Raw genomic sequence first — 21,071 nt, 5'->3', positions numbered from 1 at the left:
CAGTTTCTCTCCACGTAAGCTATCCCGCCAGTGCCTTTTTGTGCATTTGAAAATCTAAATGGCAACATTTATCTGGATTAAATTAATCTTCTGTTGGCCTATTGCAACCTATCTTGGCACTTGTCAGCTGCTCCTCCCAGTTCTTGTCCCACAGATTTGATAAGCTGCTGTGTCTCCACTCAGCCCTTAACCCATTTATCATTTCCCAAAAAATTCTAAAATGATCTGCCGTGTGGTCTGTGATGATAAGGATTTCCGTGACTGTCTAAGTTAGGCTGCCAGCTCAAATTGTTAGCTGCAAATTCAACTCTAGTTTGTTTTTTTTTTTTTCATTATTATGCTGCTTGCCAAGCGAATTGATACATGGACTTCAAGAAGAGCTCAATTTTTTCAAAAGTAACTGAAGTGATAGACAGCAGGACCCTTCTTGCCACATGGGTGTGTGCTTGTAACACAAAAGCTTTAGCCATCAAGAGCTCCATGTCTTGCCTCTGGAGTCACAATCCTCAAACGTGCCCGAGAATCACTCGATGGGGCAGGTTAAACACCGAATCCCAGGTTCCTACCCTTAGTGACACTGGTGTCAACATGCTGTGAGAAGCACCACCCAACTTATGTGTGGCATCTTCTGGGACAAAGCAGTGTTGCATGGCTGATGACAGCTTACTGGGCACTTATCAGATGTGTGTTTCAGTGCCTTTAAGGTCCTCTCCCAGCAACTGAGGAACCCCATTGCACACAAGTGATGGTTCCACAGGGTTTGTGGACAGAGTGCTTCCTGGGAGTTAAGTGCTTGGGGAAAGCACATGGAGAAGATAGGGGTAGACTTGAAGCTTGCAGGACATTAAAGCAGCCTGCTTTTTCCCCCACCCTCCTGCCAACCGCGAGATCCAATGTTGAGGCACAGTGAGACCATCACAGGAAAGACCAACCAGACCCAGACTGTAGGGCCCTGAATGCCAGGCAAGAGGCCGTATTAACCCCAGGCCCACAGGCGGAGAGCCAGCCTTGGAAAGGATGGCCATCCTTCTTCCTTACCACAAAGGCCTCTCCCCTGGCTGCTGCTGCTAAGTCACTATGAACTACACAGACTTAAGGACTTTTGGAACCTAGCACTGGGCACATAACAGGGACCCAATTTAAAAACTGCATTGCAAGGGAAGATGTTCAGTCAGACCAATTATTTGGCACTGTACAGAACTTATCAGTTAACCAAACTGCATTTGCTGACACTACCTATACCAGGTAAAGGCGTTTTCTTTCTTAAAAAATCATTTGTAACTTTTAAAACCTAGCTTACTGGCTTCTGAACACTTTTTTTAAAGATTTATTGTGCCATCTTTTTTTTTTTTAAGTTACACAAGATTAAGCCAGATGGCATGTAATAGTCCAAAAGTGCCATGAAAAGAGAGGCATGAGCAGCAGCAAGTGGGTAAGTCACGGGCATGAGGGACGAGTAGAGGGACCCGGGGAGCAGTCTGGTAACTAGCAGTCCTCCGTGCACTGCTGTGGGGAGAAAGGTGTGTTTGACCCTCAAGTGAAGTGTAAAAGAGGAGGGTGCAGGGGACTGTCATTTGTATTCAGAGCAAACCCCGTTCCTGAGAGTTGAGCTCCAGTCCTGCCAAATGCCTGGTTTCATATCAGACACCAAAGAGTCAGGATTTCCAAAGCAGTGAAAACACGCTGGACCAAGTGAAGTGTAAAAATAATATAAATATGAAGCTAGGACAGTGAAACCATCAAAGGATTAAAATGTAAGAGTTCCAGGCTTCAAGACATTGAAAGATACCAGGGCTCCTGTGTGCTAGAAAAGACTTATTTACCACGTTATCTTTTTTTTTTTTGAAGTAATGGTTTTGCATCAGGATCAGCCAGTAAAAGCAAGCTACAGTCTTCAAATTGCCTACTTTCCTGTCTGAGCAACAATTATAAACTTGAAGAGTAAGACCTGAATTGTTTAGTCGCTAAGTTGTGATTCTTTGCAACTCTATGGACTGCAGCACGCCAGGCTCCCTGTCCTTTACCATCTCCTGGAGTTTGCTCAAACTCATGTCCATTGAGACCTAAGAAATGTGCCCTATCTTTAAAAAAAAATTTAACCTGAAAAAATAAAAGTCCATTCCAGAACCCAGTTTCCTCACTGGCTACTCTAAGAGCCAGAGGCTACAATCATGGAACGCAGTTCCTCAAATGACAGAGCTGGTGTTTTTTATACCTGCAGAGGGACTACAGTAACAGGCTTTTTTCTCTGCCTGTATTGATAACACTGATTTCAAACAAACAAACAAACAAAATCCCAGAAATCCAATAAACCAAATGAAAGCAAAACTCAGGTGCTCACAAACTGGTTCATGATCAGATGACTTGGGAACCATAAAATGGCACTCGAACTTTCCATTTCGAGCTTAAGTCCACACACCACTTAATCAGAATGTTTCCTAATGAAGGAATGACTTGCTAAGGCTTGTACGCCTTCTGGCTCTCCTGTCCCCTGCGCTTGGTAACTGCTGATCCTGAATGCAGGCACTTGGCGGTATTGGATTTTCTCAAGTGGATGGTAATCGATCGTGTCTCCGCCCTGGCACGCACTGCTTCCTGCCCTCGCTCCCTCTCATCACTCAGTGCCAGCGGCTGCTTCCTGCCCACATAGTGAGTAGGCAGCGGCTGTTGGCTGCCACCTTCCCCTGTCACCATCATGCCCCTCAAATGGATCTGACATGATGCCTTCAATTACATGCATCAATTATGGGCAGGGAGACACACATTCTCTCTGGTTTTCAATGATTCATCTTGCTAGGCACTTATTAAGGGACATTTTACAGTGGAAGTAGCTTCTGGAAGCCTAGCCCTTCTTATCGCTTTGCCTTCCAGGATTGTCTCTTCCACTTCTTTCAGCACTTTTCTTTTTAAATGAAAAAAAAGCCTTGATTTAAATGTGGGAAGAGGCACAGAGGCCTTCTGCCCATCATGTGTGGACTCCAGAGTGGGAACTGGTCCCCTGACCTCACCCACTTCCTCCAAGACCTCAGATAAGCCCTCGAAGCTGTTACTGACAAACGGATAACACAGTAGCCACTAACGTCTGCTGCTCAGCAAGGGAAGCCCACTGGGCAGTGCTGGGTTATGAGAGTTCTCATCTCACAGAAGAGAGGGAGGGATCTGAGGGACCGCTGGGCTGACAGAGTGCGTCAGAGTTAGGTAAGAGCAAGAAAGGAGGGTGGGGTTATGTGGAAACTAGTGACAACTTATTGAGCAGTTACTGTGTGCAGACATGGGGGTCACACTCTGCTGGGATTCCTTCACTGAATCCTCAAACCACCCTGTGAGGTCAAGGCTAAATCATCTTCCTATGAGAGAGACAGCTTGGCTCCAGGGCCCTGCACTACCTTCTGAGTCTTACACAGTCTCCTGGGTGACAGAATCATTTGTAGGTGATTTTTTTTTTTTTTTTTCGGTCAAATAGGGTTGGGAGTAATCTTCATTCAGCCTTAATCAGATTGATATGGTGGCAACAGAACAAGAACTATTTTCTGTGAGTGCACAGAGAATCTCCTGACCCTGATGGGGGCCAAGGAACTCTGCTGGGGTCAGACAAAGGTGGCCAGGGAACTCAGATGACCAGGCTGGAAAACAGGAAGTGCCCTGAGAGAGACGGGAAAGTTGTTCGGAGCTGGGGAGGCATCAACAAGAGGAAGAGTCAGATGGGTGTGAGTAATTCAAAGATACCTACTTAAATCCTATATAATAAAGGGCACAAGACCAGTGCTCAGTGCTGGATACACTTCTTAAATATACTGAACAAATTAATAAATGCCTCAAATGCCCCAAACAAAGACTACACACGACCCAACTTCAGGGTCTGTGTCTGTCTTTAAACCTACTCTTTGGGGAAGATCATGAAGAGGGCAATTAAGAAATGCCAAAGCCTTAAAACCCATTTCAGTTTAAAAGTCATGGAGAACTTCTGACGTACTCCCTAGAGCACAGTGCAAGGGAACCTCACATCCATTACTAAACAAAGAAATACCATCTCCCCCGGCCTTGCTTCTCTCATTCACTCTTAATCTAAGGCCCTCTTCTTTCAACCAGATGAATGTCCATTAGCATCGGACTTTTAAAAAAAGTCAGCAGCAGCAGCACCAGGTATGAACACTTATTGGAAAGGGTAAAATGACTGATGCATTTCAAAATTCAAATTTAGAATTGATAAGTTTGAATTTGTTCAAAAGGGGAACACTTTATATTCAATACTATATCTTGCCTATAGCTAGGATTCTGGTCATGAAATTGTTAACTTAAACATTATAAAGATGTGCTCACATGTGCCCAAAGGTACATAAAACAATGTTTTTCCATAAGTGTCTATTACCTACATTAAAACAATCTCCAGAGTCTCATGCAGAAAGACTTGAGACACTACTACTGAAAACCATCAGGGTTAGGAGAAAAGCAAACAGGACCAAAAATGGTTGATCTTAGGAGTGAGCATAGGAGGTAAAAAAGTTATGTTCAAGATTTCAAGAAGCTTTGAAAATTAAATTGTTTAATTTTCAATATGCTGCTGCTAAGTCGTGTCAGTCATGTCCGATTCTGTGTGACCCCATAGATGGCAGCCCACCAGGCTCCCCCATCCCTGGGATTCTCCAGGCAATCTATGTTTATATTTGGTTGACAGAGAGCTATATTGACAGCTAATCTATATATGAAAATTATTTCACTCTTCAGGTGCATAAACATAATGCTTGATACAGTCAAAGAAGTATCTGCTCCATGTGGTATAAACTAAAAAGGAACTCTTACAATTTATATTTGGGGAGTTCTGTTCAAAAGGAGTAGAAATATATTTTAGAATCAAGCCATAAGATGCTAGCCAGAAGACCATGCTAAAATGATCAAGAAACACTTAATTGCATCCTAAAACTTTTCTTACCATTTTTTCTTCCTTGGCAGGTGGACTTCGAAGAAAAAAGCAGAGAGGAGCAAAAAGAATATCAATTATTCCAATAATTGTCATGAGCCATGGAAATCCAATTGCCTTTGCAATAGCCCCACCAGCAGAAGGACCTTTCAGGAAACAGAGAATTAGATGTAGGCAGAAAGATGCAAAGGTTTAAATAATTTTCAGTAGGCATTATCAATCGTGTACTGAGAAAAAAAAGTTCTTTAGGAAACCCAATGTCCTTACCTATGGCATATCCCATACAAAACGCTACATCAGCAATGGCATACACACTCCCATAGACTGACACATGCCGCAGGTCGACCAGGTAGCCCATGATGGGCATCATTGATGAATCCACCATGCCTGTGGACAGTCAGGGAACACAGACAGTCTACAGAAAACTGATGGAAACCAACAGTGGGCTGAACGTCAATGACTGTGTCCTAACCTCACAACCCTGCCAAGATTCTTCACTGCTATCTGCCAAGTCTTGAGGCAAACTCCCTACAACAGACCTTTCACTGAAGACAGACTAAAGGTGCCTGAGGCTGGGACTGGAACTCAGACTACTATTTGCCTGTTCCCTGCCTTGCCTCATCTTGTCCTCCACTGTCTGGTAGACAGCACCCAGTCCTCTAGGGGGCTTGCCTGCCATTCTGCAGACCCAGAGGGATGCTGGTTACTGGCTGTGTGAACCCTGAGCCTGCTTCCTGTGGGTGCTTTCCTGATTCACTAGTCTCTGGTCCACATCGTCCTCTGCCCTCAAAGAGGGCATACATGCCTCACCCAACCTCCTCCCCACCCACAGCTTGGCCTCACTCCTAGATTATGAGAGTTAAAGTCAGAAAGCATAGAGAGAATCAGAAGGACAGAAGGAACCAGAACAGGAAAGAGTCTAAGGGATTGCCCGGCCCTACTCAGGAAACTAAAATCAAAAGAGGTTTGCTCATTTAGTTGGCTAAAACACCAAAAGCCATCACCACTGCCAAGACCTGTATTAGGACCTCTGGTCTCTAAAATAGTCAGAGAACAGGAAGCATAAAGAAAGGATATGTGTATTCGGAGTTCTAAATCCAAACCCCTGGCTGGTTAAGCATCGTCATGCTTTATCTCTCTGAACGTCACTCTCCCCATCAATAAAATGGAGATGATAACGACTGGCTGAATGAGATGATGGCTGTGAACACCCCTGGCAGGGCATTCAAACATCAGATCCCTCACCCGCACCCCTACCGAGGTAGGAGGGTAAGGGAAATTTCTTGCATTCAACTAGTATGTGCTGATCACCTGAAATGTGAAGGTGCTGGGATAAGGGTGAACAGAGCAAAGAGTTGAAAACTAAATTATGATTGTGAGTGATGCTCTGAAGGCGCTGTGAGAAGCTATGTGTATGGATACACATATGTATGTGTACGTGTATGAGTGACTGAAGTTGCTCAGTCATGTCTGACTCTTTGCAACCCCATAGACTGTAGCCTACCAGGCTCCTCTGTCCATGGGATTTTCCAGACAATAGTATTGGAGTGGGTTGCCATTTACTTCTCCAGGGGATCTTCCCAATCCAGGGCTTGAACTTGGGTCTCCCGCATTGTAGACAGATGCTTTACCATCTGAGCCACCAAAGCTCAACAAAGTTGGGTTAGTGAGTGAGTGAAGTCGCTCAGTCGTATATGTATGCACGTAAGCTGGGATAACCTAGCCTGGTCTAAGGGGTCAGCAAAGGCTCCATCCTCGCTGCTGTACCAAAGATCCGACTTCTGCCTTTACCCTGTGACAGATTCACCTTTATCATGATTAATCTGTATATTATAAATGAGAAACAAGCATGTGCTATTTATCTAACATATGAGCGAGATTTTTCCTAACACATTACTTACTGTGCCTCACATTGCTACAAAGATTTATCCCCTTTGCTTGTGGAACTTCCCACAGTACAGCTGGTCATCAATACATTAGTCTACCTTTTCTGTACCAAACCTTATTGAAAACTACATGTGAAGCCTTTGTCCCCCAGCCTCATATGAGAAGGTCTGTGCACAGATATGAGCCCAAACAGATGGGTTCTGAGTAAGCAGTTCTCCTGTTTGCCCAGGCTCAGCAGTGGAGTGTCATTTTGCTTCTGTAAATATCAGGCTTTTACAATACTGGTTTTCAGGAAATAAATAACTAGTTCATGAAAGCCAGTACCTGTGGACAGTCTACAAACTGTACATGAGCTAAGGTGCCACAGCCTCCTGTTAAGCATCTAGAAATTTTCGACTGAGTAACTATAAGTCTGCCCAAGTAAGAACTCTTTTTGTTTGTTTGTTTTGGCCACACAGTGCACCATGCAAGATCTTAGTTCCCCAACCAGGAATTGAACCCAAGCCCTTGCTGTAAAAGTGCAGAGTCCTAACCACTGGACTGCCAGGGAAGTTGAGGAACTCTTTCTTGGTACTGGGAAAACAAATTTTTAAATTTAGGCACAAGGCTCCAATGACTTACCAATTGCAAAACCAACTCCGAAGTTGGGAGCTATGAGTCCATAGATATTTTTTGCAAGAGGAATCTGTAAGAGGAAATACATGTTATGCCAAAAGAACATGCTATTCAACTCTGAATTATCACAAAATCTTAAAAATAGGTTTTCTCAGGCCTGTTATGTGTGTTCCCTTCTGAAAGAAGTAGGAGGAGGGAGCAAGATGGGGTTTGGGCAGAAGAGGACCCTCCAAACCTTTAATAGAGTTGAAATGGGTTTTGTGACCACCACGAAAAGCTAGTTCACTTCCATATGTGAAAGTTCAGCCTAGCCTATACTCCATTTTTTTAATAGTTATTTTTATTTATTTGGCTGCACTGGGTCTTAGTTGCAACATGCGGGATCTTTAGCTGCAGCATTCAAACGCTTAGTTACTACATGTGGGATCTAGTTCCCTGACGAGGGATCAAACCCAGGCCCGCTGCACTGGGAGGGCAAAGTCTTAACCACTGGACCACCAGGGAAGTGACCATACTCCATTTTTGAAAAGAACCAGAAGGTCTCATTTGGGGTAGATATTAGCCTTTGGTAGACGATGTTTTATTCTAGAAAAACATCTTGCTACTGCTTCTGGCTAGCTGCCCTAAAGTGTTCAAGCCACTGTGATATTTTAGATGCACAAGGAGAGGGGAACAAGGTGAAATAAAAACAATGTAATAAAACATTCTAAATAATTTCCAACTGACATAAAGATAAACCCTTTGGAGACTCTTGTCCGAAGTTTTTAACATGATAAAAAATGAGAAGAAAATGGAAGATTAATAAAACTAAGTGTCAACAAACTTCAAACTGCCATATTTGTTGGTGACTCTTGCCCAAAGCAAAAGTTTCATTTACAGGTTATTTCCACCTGTCAAATGTCATCTTCCCCCCCCTCCACCCCCTGCAATGTCATCTTTTACTCACACATAAAATGCTCATTCCGACAATTATCATTCCTAGAAGAGCACAAAGCCATCTGTCAAAAAACAAAAAAGCACCATTAAGAAATGATTCTACCCCCCCACAACCCAGGTTTTCAGTGGAAACAACAGTTTATAGCAGTGAAAGTTTCTAATAGTTATAGTAGTGAAACTAGAAACACTTGGAATTTTTTAAAGTAAGTTCGTTACTGTAACAGAGTGAGTGTTGGGTTGTTTCATTTCATCTTACCTCCCCATTTTGTGTGCGAGGATCCCAAATACATTGGTTCCAATGAGATAAGAGATGCTAGCTGGCAAGAAAGCCACGCCTGTAAATTTATGAAAGGGACACCTTATCAGTACAGCTATCAGTCACGTGTGAGAAAAACTAATAATTGTGAGGCACCACGCTTGTGATGAGAGCTGAGGAAATGAAGCCCTGGGACCTGCACCCAAGCAGCTAATATCCGGTGTCTGATGGAGCTAGTCTGGACTCCACACGGCTTATCCGTCCACACAAAGCTGCCAGCCGCCTCGCCACTCCAGAAATTGAGATTCCTCCCTCTATCGTGGGCTTCATCTCGCCCCCACCTCTGCCTGGTGGCGGGTTTTACCAGGCAAGTTGGGGTGGATGACAGTGACGGCCCCTGGCTGTGGAGCTGCCAGCTGCCACCCCACACAAGCAGTGAGCAGTGGTGGTCATCCGCTCCCAGGTGCCTCCCTTCGTATGTGTACAGAACAAAGACACAGGAACTGACAACAGTCAGGAACACTGAGATGAGCACAAGGAAAAAAACATTAAAACTCTCCCACGCTCCATTACTCAGATAATCCCACAGTTGTTTTCCCTTGCAAGTTCTATGTACATAAATAAATGCGTAAGCACAGGAGTTTTGTGTCTTTAAAAAAAATAGTATTATACCTACGGTTCTACATCCTGCTTCTTTTTTTTAAGATTTATTTCTTTATTTTTGGCTGTGCTGGGTCTTCATTGCTGGTCAGGCTTTTCCCTAGTTGTAGCGAGCGGAGCTAGTTTTCCTTACAGTGGCTCTCTTGTTGGGCCCACAGGCTTCAGCAGTTGCAGTTCCTGGGCTCTAGAGCACAGGCTCAGGAGTGGCACATGGGCTTAGTTGTCCCGTGGCATGTGGGATCCTCCAGGGATCGAACCAGGGATCAAACCCGAGTCTCCTAAAATGGCAGGCGGATTCCCTACCACTGAGCCACTCGAGAAGCCCCATCCTGCTTTCAATTCCCTTTATGAACATCTGTGCATGCCAGATAAATAAGTAAATAAATACGTGGTCATTTTTTTGTGGCCAAATCCTATGTGACTGACAGTTTCATGTTTTCCCAGGAGAGGAACTTTGCAAGCCCCAAGCTGAGTTCACAGCTGACGAGGGCGATGGTTGCCTTGAACATGCCTCTCTGCCTTGAATAGGAAAGCCTACTCAAGCCAGCCCACGCTTGGTGGCCAGGGCATTTGTCCACATCAGCTCCATCTGGCCTCCATCCATCCTTAGGACAATAGGACAATCTCTTTTCCAAAGATGGCTTTTCAAACTTCTCACACTTTTGGTGTTTCCCCTTGAAATCCAGAAATACCAGGCTTGTTCCTAAGCCTTGCCCACAAGTGGTAAATGTTGCTTTGTTCCCAATCATCTGACTGCATAAATGGTCAGTAGCTCCCCACTCACTCCAAACGCCCAGGGCCAGAGTCCTCCTTGTACAGGCAGCTCACTAGCACACGAGCAGCAAGTGTGATCTTACCTCTCCAAAGACACACTGGCTCCCCGACAGGCACTAACACAAGCCATCAAACTCTCAGATACACAGTATTGAAGGAAATCAAAAAAGGGGATTTATGTAACCATACAGCAGATTGCATTTTGCTGTACAGTAGAAACTAAAACAGCATTGTAAAGCAACTATGATCCAATAAAAATTAATTAACAAAGGAAAAACTCCAGAAAGGCCAAGCTTCCCAGAACAGAAGCGACTTCAACAGTGATTGCTTACGGGAGCTAAATCTAAAACCAAATCATTCTAGATTTGATAATCTGGAAAATAACAATTAAGTGCAATCTCATTTCACGTTCCAGGAAACCATTTCCATCACACTTAGCAACATACAGTGGCCACATAATTGCTAGAGGTGACAGGATACAGCAAACATCACCGGCAGCTCACACCCAGCTCAGTGCTGGGCTGCGGCAAAGACAACGGGCACAACATGGTCCTGATCACCATGAGAGTCACTTCAAAGGATCAGAGGACATCTGAACTACGACATGGCTGAGCTGGGGTTGCACACAGGTACCAGTGCCGTGATCAGGGAACCAGAGTCTGCAGTTGGCAAAGCTCCCCAAAGCAGCTGGTGTTTAAACCTGACCCTGGCAGGGGCATAGCAGAGAACTAAATTAGTCTGGAGATGTAAGAAATCATGAGGGCCTTTGTCTGAGGATGAGTGTCAGGAGGCATTAATGAATGAAGCACACAAACTATCGGAAAAGTGACAGCATGGATACTGTGATAAAGAGCCGCCGACATTCAGCTTCAGCATCAGAGAAACAAAAGGAAAACAGAGTGGGGGGCCCAGGCCCACCTGACGGCGCAGCTGCCATTCTGCCCAGACAGTGACCGCCCTGGGGACTGAAGTCCCAAATGAGATGATCTGGTTTTTCTAGAGAAGTTGGAACTCCAGATTCTTACACGAAGTCGCCTGATTTTTACACGCTGGCAATTCGTATTTTAAAAACATAAACCTCATGCCAACACCTGTGCCAGCCAAATAAAACATACTTCTAGGCTGCATTTGGCCCAGAACCTGAGCAGAGGTTGGAGAAAGTGGTTGGTACAGCATCTGGCCAGAATGCCTTGCTGGTGACTCCTGACTCCCCAGGTGGAACATGGGAAGCATCACTGAAGCCAAAACTTCAAAGCAGAGATGCAGACAAGCTCAGGGGATGCCCCAGATGAGCTACGTCTTCCCAGGCAAACCAGCTGGGATGCTGAGTGCACAGGAGTAACCCAGGAGCCAGCACAGATCGTTTTCCACAGACGGCAAACAGAGCTGACCCTTGAACAATATGAGTTTGAACTGCTCAGATTCACTTGCGTGTAGATTTTTTTTCAATAGTAAATACTACAGCTCTACACGCCCCACGGTTGGGTGAACCCACACCTGTGGAACCACAGACACCAAGGCAACTATAAATTATAGCGGATTTCCAACTGTGAGGAGGGTCAGTGCTTCTAACCCCCCCCCCCCACTGTTCAAAGGTCAGCTGTACTCTCAGATGGCAAACACCAACTTCATGATTCTCTAGCCAGAAGCATGGAATTAGGAGGGGGGCAACAAGGTGTTCATTTCAGCAGGGGATTTACCAGCTGAGGCTTGAATGGGTCGCTTGAACCTCGAGACAGAGACGGCAACAGCTCCCACTGCACACTTTGAGGATCACGTGGCAAAGTGAGCACCAAGGGCCCTGGCACCTGCCCTCCCAGCCTGATCGCTGTGCCCTGTCACTCCACACTCACCCCACCTGACCCACCATTCACCCTGGCACGCTGACCTTCCCCACACTGCAGCAAGCTGCTGTGGGCGGGGACCACTTCATCTGTCTCCCTGCAGCCTTGCTCCGCAGCGGCACACAGGAGGTGCCCAGAACCAGCTGACCATTCAGAGGAAAGACCCTGAGCAAGGGCGTTCACTTCACAGAGCTGAAGGCCGTCCCTCGAAGGCACCCCCACTGGTCCAGCAGCCTGCCCCTAGGGGAAACAGGCAGGGTGCGTGTTCGGGAGCCCAGAGGGCCCCCTTCTCCCTCCAAGGTGCAGACAGGGCCACACACGTTCTTTGGACCTCAGGCTCCAAGCTCCCGATTCGTGTTCTGACACAGCCTCTGCATCCTCGGCCTTCTGGGACCTCCACCGCCTACATCATCGACGGAGCCAGCCTCTCGGAACTCAGAGAGACCTCAGTGGGCCTCACGGAGGAACTGCTCCAGTGTTCCAAGAGGGGGCCATCCATCTCTGCTTTAGAGACCAAGGGTGGCAACCTACTACCTTTCCAGACAGCCTTTCAGGGGCACCTCCTAGGACAGGGCAGGCACCCTGACACCAAGCCCTAAGCCTTCCCATCATCTCCACCCACCAGCCCTGGTTCACATTCCAGAGCCAAGAGCAGCAGGCTTCAACCCCCACCCCATGAGACCCTAGACCAGAGGGGCAGAGCTGCCAGGTCTCCAGGAAAGAGCTGTGCGGCCTCCTGGCACTGGATCCTCACCTTGGGGACAGGCCCAGCCTGGGGGCTCCTCACCTGGCTGGGAGGGGCCCAAGGGGCTCGGGAGAGGTGGGCAGCAAGGTGCCAAGGGCCCACATGGTGGGGAGTGGGGGGAGATCCCCCCTACACAGGAGATGACACTGCAAATGGGAACAGAAATCTGATTCTCTGAAGGAAACACAAGTCTAGCTCTGGGGCAAGGAAGGAGCCAGGTCACTGGTGGAAAGGTATGGGGTTGGGGCACCATCTGGCCAGAGAGATAAGCCCTGCAAGAGGTCCTCCTGATGAAATCTAGGCAGCCTGTGGCCAGCTATCTAATCCGGATGGCCTGGGTCCCTGACTGACGTGAAAGACTTGACTGTGTTTACGTGTCTGGAGAGGAAGGAGGCGAGGCCGCTGAAGAGCCCTGCGTACGGCCAGGACGTGGTCAATTAGGGCGATGAGTCAGTTAATTGGAGAAAACAGAAACACCGCAGCAGCATCTCTGCCCAGGAGCACGTGCAAAGACAACACGTACGCTCCACTCACAGCCACGCACCACACCCCCAACACACACACACACGCACACACAGACACACACACAGACACAGACACACACACACAGACACACAGACACACAGACACAGACACATAGACACACAGACAGACACACACACACAGACACACAGACACACACACACACAGACACACACACACACAGCAGCATCTCTGCCCAGGAGCACGTGCAAAGCCAACACGTAGCTCCACTCACAGCCATGCGCCACCCCCCCAACACACACACACACACAGACACACACACAGACACACAGACACACATACACACGCACACACACACGGCACAGCCTGAGGACCCCTGGAGGCCCGGAGCAGCATCTTTGCCCAGGAGCACATGCAAAGCCAACACGTAGCTCCACTCATAGCCATGCACCACCCTCCAACACACAGAGACACACACAGACACACAGACACACACACACAGACACAGACACAGACACACACACACACACAGCAGCATCTCTGCCCAGGAGCACGTGCAAAGCCAACACGTAGCTCCACTCACAGCCACGCGCCACACCCCCAACACACACACACACACACACACACACACACAGCACTGCCTGAGGACCCCTGCAGGCCCCAGTCAGCACAGGCCAGAGGGAAAGAGCCCGAGAAAAACACCTCCCATGGTGTCATCCACTGGTATCAGCACTGAGACGGAAGCTGTCTGATCCTTTGCAAAACTGCTATTCGCTAACTTGAGGACAGAAGCCCATGCCTCCTGCGAAGCACTAAGCTCGCCTTAGGACCCTGGGGAGCCTCCACAGTTCTTCAGTCACCTCCATAGCCAGGAAGTTTAGAGTGAGATTTCTGCTGAGAACTGGCCTTAGTTGAGCTCCCAGAATCTTTCCTCCTTCACTGAATGACTCTTGTTGTTGAGGGTTTGGTTTTGTGGCATAATCCACAGACCAGACAATTCTGCGTACCCTTTTAAAGGACACAGTTCACTGGTTTGTAGTATATCCACAGGGCTGTGAAACCACCATTAAGATTTAATTTCAGAATGCTTTCATCACCCACAAAAGAAATCTCACACCCTTTAGCAGTCTTTCCACATCCAGCCCAGCTTCTAGCCATTTGGGGCTTTTTAATGAAGGATTTTTTTTTTTTAATTAAAGAACACAGAAATTCAGTGCAGACCCCCAAAGGACTAGCCCCCAGGCCAGGCCAACTGGAATAAGTCTGGAAGATGAGGGACCAGCCCCAACCAGAGGGCAGCATTTGTGAAGACGCCTCTGCAAGGGCTGCGCAAGCTCATCCGAGGAAGGTAGTGCTGTGCAGTCCTGTGCTCAGTTGCTCAGCTGTGTCTGACCCTTTGCAACCCCATGGACTGCAGCCCGCCAGGCTCCTCTGTCCATGGCGATTCTCCAGGCCAGAATACTGGAGTGGGTTGCCATGCCCTCCTCCAGGGGATCTTCCTGACCCAGGGATCAAACCCAGGTCTCCCACATTGCAGGCAGATTCTTTACCAGCTGAGTCACCAGGGAAGACCAAGAATACTGGAGTGGGTAGCCTATCCCTTCTCCAGGGGGTCTTCCCAACCCAGGAATCAAACTGGGATCTTCTGCATTGCAGGCAGATTCTTTACCAGCTGAGCTACCAGAGAAGGTTGGGGGGCTCTAAAAATGTGGGTTTATTCAGAACTGAGAGTCTCCATCTGAAGATGTCAGTACGTAACGTGAAAGAACTGTGAAAAGAAACTAAACTTCTGGGAAGGACAATTGATAAATTCTTAAAGAAATGTGTACATGCAAGACCTAGTCTTCAGATATTAAGCAGGATTCTCAGGCTACAGTAATTAAATAGTAAGGTATTGACAAGGGGATACAGGCAGACAAATGGAACACAAGAGAGTAACCCAGAAACAGACCCAAGAACGAAATGGTCGTTTCCAGCAAGTTGGACATGGGAAATATCAGATGGATTCCAGGGTGCCCGGCTGTAGGGCTGGCTGGCTACAAAGAGAACAGTAACATCAGGTCCTTCTCACACTCTTTTACAGCAAAAGGCATTCTCTGTAAAACCAAGAGCTAAATGCAAAAAAAAAAAAAAAAAGGCAACTCATACATTTATTGAAGGAAACTCAGTGAAACCATAATCTTGACATAGGAAAGGCCTTCCTGAACCTGACTTGAAATGATGGAAAAGACTGCTAAATCTGACTCATGGCATTTTAAATGTTCCAAGTGACAAAAAGGAAAACAAAAAAACCTGAGAACACCTATTAAGTCAAAAGACATAAAACAAAGGGCGATATTTGCAAAAGATCTGATAAAGATTAATATCTGAACACACAAAGAACACATTTTTAAAAAAGGATGAAACAACAGAAAAAATGGGCAAAGGAGATTAATCAGAAATCCACAGTAAAGGGAATAGATACGGATAATAAACATATGAAAAGGTGCTCAATTTCACTCACAAAGCAGAAATAAATCAATATGAGATCCCCTTTCTCACATACACTCAGTGGGGAAAGGCTGATAACACCTGTTTTAGTGCAAGGCCACCAAATATCAAAACACAATTTAAGTTTAGGAATTTGCCCTATAGACACAGGTACTTTCACACTTGAGCAGGAATACATGGAAAGGATATTTCACTGCAGTGTGGTTTCTAATGGCAAAAACTGGGATGAAACCAAATGTCCAGCTAAGGACAGGTAGGAAATGTATGGTATAATCATAACACAGAACAGAAAGAAATCACTAGTAGGAATGATGGGGATGTCCCTCGTGGTCCAGTGGCTAAGATGCCACACTCCCAGTGCAGGGGGCCCAGGTTCGATCCCTGGTTAGGGATCCAGATTCCACATGCAGCAACTAAGTGTTTGCATGCCACAACTAAAGATCCTGCTCAGCCAAATAAATAAATATTTAAATTTTAAAAAGGAATGATGTTGTTTAGTTGCCAAGTCATTTCTGACAATTTTGCGACCCCTCTGAACAGTAGCCCTTCAGGCTCCTCTGTTCATGGAATTCTCTTGGCAAGAACGCTGGAGTGGGTTGCCATTTCCTTCTCCAGGAGATCTTCCTGACCCAGGGATTGAACCTGCATCTTCTGTATTACAGGCAGATTCTTTACCACTGAGCCATCTGGGAAGCCAGATCCAGTTAAACAGGGCAGACTGAATCTACAGGGTTTTCTAAATTCCACTTAAATTTTAGTAAAGGAATAAAAGAAAACTATAGACCCTCCGCTGTCTGCTCAAGGAGAAACAAAATGAAAAAGCAAAACGCAGTGAGAAGGAGGATCAACCAGAGGGAGAGAAGCGAGGTACATGGCAGAGAGCTCCGGAACCTTCCACCCTCACACAGAGTGGGCAGAAGCAGTGAGACCTTCGTGCCTCAGAACCCAGGACGTTCAGGAGCTGAAGGCTGCAGGTGCTGTGAACGTAAGGCTGAGAGTGGAGGCTGTCAACCAGAAAGAGGCCGAACCGCCCCCTCACCCGCCCCGTCCTCAGTGGTTCAACTGGCAGGAGACAGTTTCTTGAGAGAGACTGAACTGAAGAGGTTCAAAGACCCCAGGTAATGACACGGGAGGCTGAAACAAGGAGGGGGAGAGAGTCTTCCTACTAAATAGTAAGAGGATATTCTTTCAACAACCCCATCACCACTCCCTAACACATACACAAAACCACTCAGAGAAAATATGAAAAGACTCTTCAAATGTATGATATGATGACATCAATTATAAAAGCTCAGCTGAGTTCAGAGGATGAAGATGAAGAAATCAGTGGAAACAGGAAAGGCAAGATAAGAAATTAGAGCATAAAATGTAGGGTCCAACATCTGACCAACCAGAGCACCAGAAAAGAGCAGACAGGAAATGGAAGAGGGGTAGGATTAAAGAAATAATATAAAAAAGATTTCCCAGAACTGAAAGAAGGGGTTTCCTAAGTGTTGAGGAGGCTGACCATGAGACTGCCCAGCAGAGTGGAGGAAAACAAGACTCCTGTCAATCACCATCATGGATGCTCAAAACCTAGAGACAAACAGAAGACCCTTCAAGCTCCTATAGAAGATGGGGAATGAGGACACCGGCCTCCTCAACAGCAACCCTGGCTGCCAGAACACGGCAGTGGCCTCAAAACTCTGAAGGAGGACTTCCCTGGTGGTGAAGTGGTTAGGGCTCCATGCTTCCAAGGCAGGGAGTATGGGTTTGATCCCTGGTTGGGGAACTAAGATCCCACATACCACACAGTGTGGTGCAAAAAAATATTTTTTTTATAAGATTCTGAAGGAAAAGCATTTCCAACCAAGAATTATATACCCAAACAGACTAAGTCAATCAAACTCAGGATAAAATTGAGGCAAGGATGCGTGTGTGTGTGCTAAGTTGCTTCAGTCATGACCAACTCTTTGCAACCCTATGGAGTGTAGTCCAGCAGGCTCCTCTGTCCATGGGATTCTCCAGGCAAGAACACTGGAGTGGGGTGCCATGCCCTCCTCTGTAGAGACACTTTCAGATATGCAGTATCCCAGAGGACTTTTACCTCAGGAAGCTGCTGGAGGATGCGTTCCAGCATAATGAGAATGCAAACCAAAGAGACGAGCGCAAGAGGAGGGTACAGGAAACAGCAGAGAGGCAAAGAAGATGCCCAGATATTAGAAGAGAAAAGTCTCACGATGGCCTAGAGCACACGTCTGGACTGGAGACAGAATGACGTGGAACAGACGTCCACAAACAAGCAAAAACACAGAAAGGATAGGTCTGTGGTGCACTTGGCTGTATTTAGAGGGTCTCTCATCTCTGCAGGAGAGTTTGAGGGATATATTCACAAATGCTACACAGGAATCTAAGGAAATAGAAAGACAGCAATTACTACCTACAGGAAAAACAGGCAGCTTGTAAAAGAGAAAGAAACCACTAGTAGTCTACTAGTTAAGACTCCACGCTTCCACTGCAGGGGCCCTGGGTTCAACCCCTGGCTAGGGAATGAGGTTCCACACACACACTAAAAGGAAATAATCACAGAACCCTATACAGCTCATCTTTGAACAATATTTACACAGTCAGAGTAATGTCAACACTGAAAGCCAACGTAAAGAAAATCTGTAGAGAATTGTTTTAGGAAAACAGAGGATGAGAAAACACGTGAGTTGTTTGTTTGATATTCTCAGGAAGAGCAATACTGGCATTAAAGCTTCATCTATTATGTTTGGAAGCTGGTGGACAAGTCAGAAATTGGAAAATAAAAAAATAAGAGTGTACATGTTATTGAGAGACAACAAGGAATTAGCAGAAGAAACAACTAGAAGAGTTGAGGGTGAACAAAATTTGAGGAAGAGATTGGCGATGAGAAGGCATTGAGAAAAGACTGCTGTCTTTTCACTACGACTTGTATAATATTTTACTTAAAAATTAAGTACATGTGTAATTTTGATAAAAATTAAAATTTAACTGTGAAAAGTAAATCTATGCATTCTGACAAAGAAACAGGAAAAAACAAGAGGTCACACAGTGATGTACATGACAAGATTTCACAGGGGTTGGGTTTTCAAGCATTGCACACAGATGGCACAGAACCAGAAAAGACACAAAATTGTTTACAGAGGACTGGGCTGGGAGAAGGGGAAAGATGCATATGAGATTTTTTTTTTTTAATTTTACTTCCTCATTCCCTGTACTTCGGTTTTGAACAATAAGCATGAAAGCGAAAGTGAAAGTCTCTTAGTTGTGTCTGATTCTTTGCGAGCCCATGGGCTATACAGTCCATGGAATTCTCCAGACCAGAATGCTGGACTGGATAGCCATTCCCTTCTCCAGGGGATCTTCCCAATCCAGGGATCGAACCCAGGATTGCTGCATTGCAGGCGGATTCTTTACCAGCTGACTTACCAAGGAAGCCACCAGTAAGCATGAATTACTCTATAAATAAAAAACACTCTAAAAAAATTCATCCTCTTAAAAACTAAGTTTGTTATGGATAAAGATGATGTGGTATATATATAAAATGGAATACTACTCAGCCATAAAAAGAATAAAATAATGCCATTCCAGCAACATGGATGGACCTAGAGATTATCATACTAAGGGAAGTAACTCAAACAGAGAAAGACAAATAGCATGTGATACTACTTATATGCGGAATCTAAAATTTGACACAAATGAACTTATTTAGGAAACAGAAACAGATTTAGACATGGAAGACAAAATATATAGTTGCCAAACAGGGAAGGTGGGGAGGGATAAATTAGGAGCTTGGTATTAGCAGATACAAATTACTACATGCTGCTGCTGCTGCTAAGTCGCTTCAGTCGTGTCTGACTCTGTGCGACCCCATAGACAGCAGCCCACCAGGCTCCCCTGTCCCTGGGATTCTCCAGGCAAGAACACTGGAGTGGGGTGCCACTGCCTTCTCCAATGCATGAAAGTGAAAAGTGAAAATGAAGTCTCTCAGTCGTGTCCAACTCTTCGTGACCCCATGGACTGCAGCCCACCAGGCTCCTCCGTCCATGGGATTTTCCAGGCAAGAGTACTAGAGTGGGGTGCCATTGCCTTCTCCACAAATTACTACATACAAAATAAATAAACAACAAAAGCCTACTCTACAGCACAGAGAACTATACTCAATATCCTGTAATAAACCATAATGTAAAAGAATATGTAAATATAAGCTTGGGCCTTCCCAGGAGGCACAGTGGTAAAGAATCTGTCTGCCAATACAGGAGACACAGAGACTCAGGTTTGATCCCTGGGTCAGAAAGATCTGGGGGATGAAATTTTCCTGGAAAACTCTGACAGAGGAACCTGGTGGGCTACAGTTTGCAGAGTTGTGAAGAGTCAAACACGACTGAGTGACTGAGCAGGCACGCATGCATAATTGGATCACTCTGCTTCACACCAGAAACTAACAAAAAAGTGTAAATCAACTATACTTAAATGTTTTGAAACATTGTTTAGTTGCTAAGTCCTGTCTGACTCTTTAGCAGCCCCATGGACTATAGCCTGCCAGGCTCCTCTGTCCATGGGATTTGCCCGGCAAGAATACAAGAATGGGTTGCCATTTCCTTCTCCGGGGGATCTTCCTGACCCAGGGACCAACTCGCATCTCCTGCAACACAAGTGGATTTTTTACCACTGAGCCACTAGGGAAGCCCCCTTGAAAAAATAAAACTAAGTTTCTCGTTATTCTCTTTTCTATAAACTTGATTGCTGTCCACATACATTTAATACAATAGTTCAGCTGCAGAAACATGAGGAAATACTGAATGCATCTTTTCTCTCTCATTTCTGGTCTTTGTATTAACTGCACCTCTATCAGGCATGACGCAAAATCTGGAGTTGAAAGAAACCCCAAAGCTCATTGCTAATCTAAGCACTGATCCCCTTAAGTGTCAAACAGAAACAATCACTTTATCATCCTGCCACCAGCCGCTCAGCAGGGCTACAGTGATGAGACCTACCCTGGGGAAACAGTTCTAGAATCAGAAGTGCCCAGCCCAGTCTTACCCAGCTGCCACTTGTGGGAACACATGGTCTCCATCATCCAGATCGGCAGGGCTGGCTCCAGCATGGCAATCCCCATGTTTGCGAAGCAGATGGACCCTTTAAGGAAGGAAGAGGGTTAGTGTCCTTCTGTTTGGGGTCTCCAGTGTCCCCTACCATTCCCAAATACAGCTAAATCCCATGTGCCCACAGCCAGAACAATCAGCTCAGAAACCCAGAACTTCTACTTTTGTAAGAATAACAGATCAAGGGGATGGTGGGGAGGGTTGTTTCTTTTCAGTATTGTTATTACTTAAGACAACTAGCATCTCAGAGTCATAAAGTTTGGAACTGGAGAAAGGCTTAGAGATCACTAGGTTTAAATTTTCCCAATTTATTAGGGAAATAATGTGCTTGAGGCCACTCAGCAGCTCAGACTGA

The 21,071-nt window shown here is 45.8% G+C and overlaps 1 protein-coding gene across 1 annotated transcript in view; it reads right to left on the bottom strand.

Moving 5' to 3' along the window:
- The window catches only part of SLC18A2 (solute carrier family 18 member A2), a 38,097-nt gene that overhangs the window by 989 nt on the left and 16,037 nt on the right, over positions 1 to 21,071 (bottom strand). Inside the window, exons 9-14 of the mRNA XM_068961225.1 lie at positions 20,655 to 20,750; positions 8,613 to 8,691; positions 8,367 to 8,418; positions 7,427 to 7,490; positions 5,186 to 5,305; positions 4,931 to 5,064 (exon numbers count right to left, since the gene is read on the bottom strand). Coding sequence (XP_068817326.1) covers positions 4,931 to 5,064; positions 5,186 to 5,305; positions 7,427 to 7,490; positions 8,367 to 8,418; positions 8,613 to 8,691; positions 20,655 to 20,750 — 545 coding nt within the window. The remainder of the gene's footprint in view (positions 1 to 4,930; positions 5,065 to 5,185; positions 5,306 to 7,426; positions 7,491 to 8,366; positions 8,419 to 8,612; positions 8,692 to 20,654; positions 20,751 to 21,071) is intronic.

This window comes from Capricornis sumatraensis, chromosome 23 (genome assembly GCF_032405125.1).
Source record: "Capricornis sumatraensis isolate serow.1 chromosome 23, serow.2, whole genome shotgun sequence".
In the NCBI taxonomy this organism is placed as follows: Eukaryota; Metazoa; Chordata; class Mammalia; order Artiodactyla; family Bovidae; genus Capricornis; species Capricornis sumatraensis.
The sequence above is the reverse complement of the archived record's forward strand: the minus strand, read 5'-3'. Positions and strand labels throughout refer to the sequence as shown.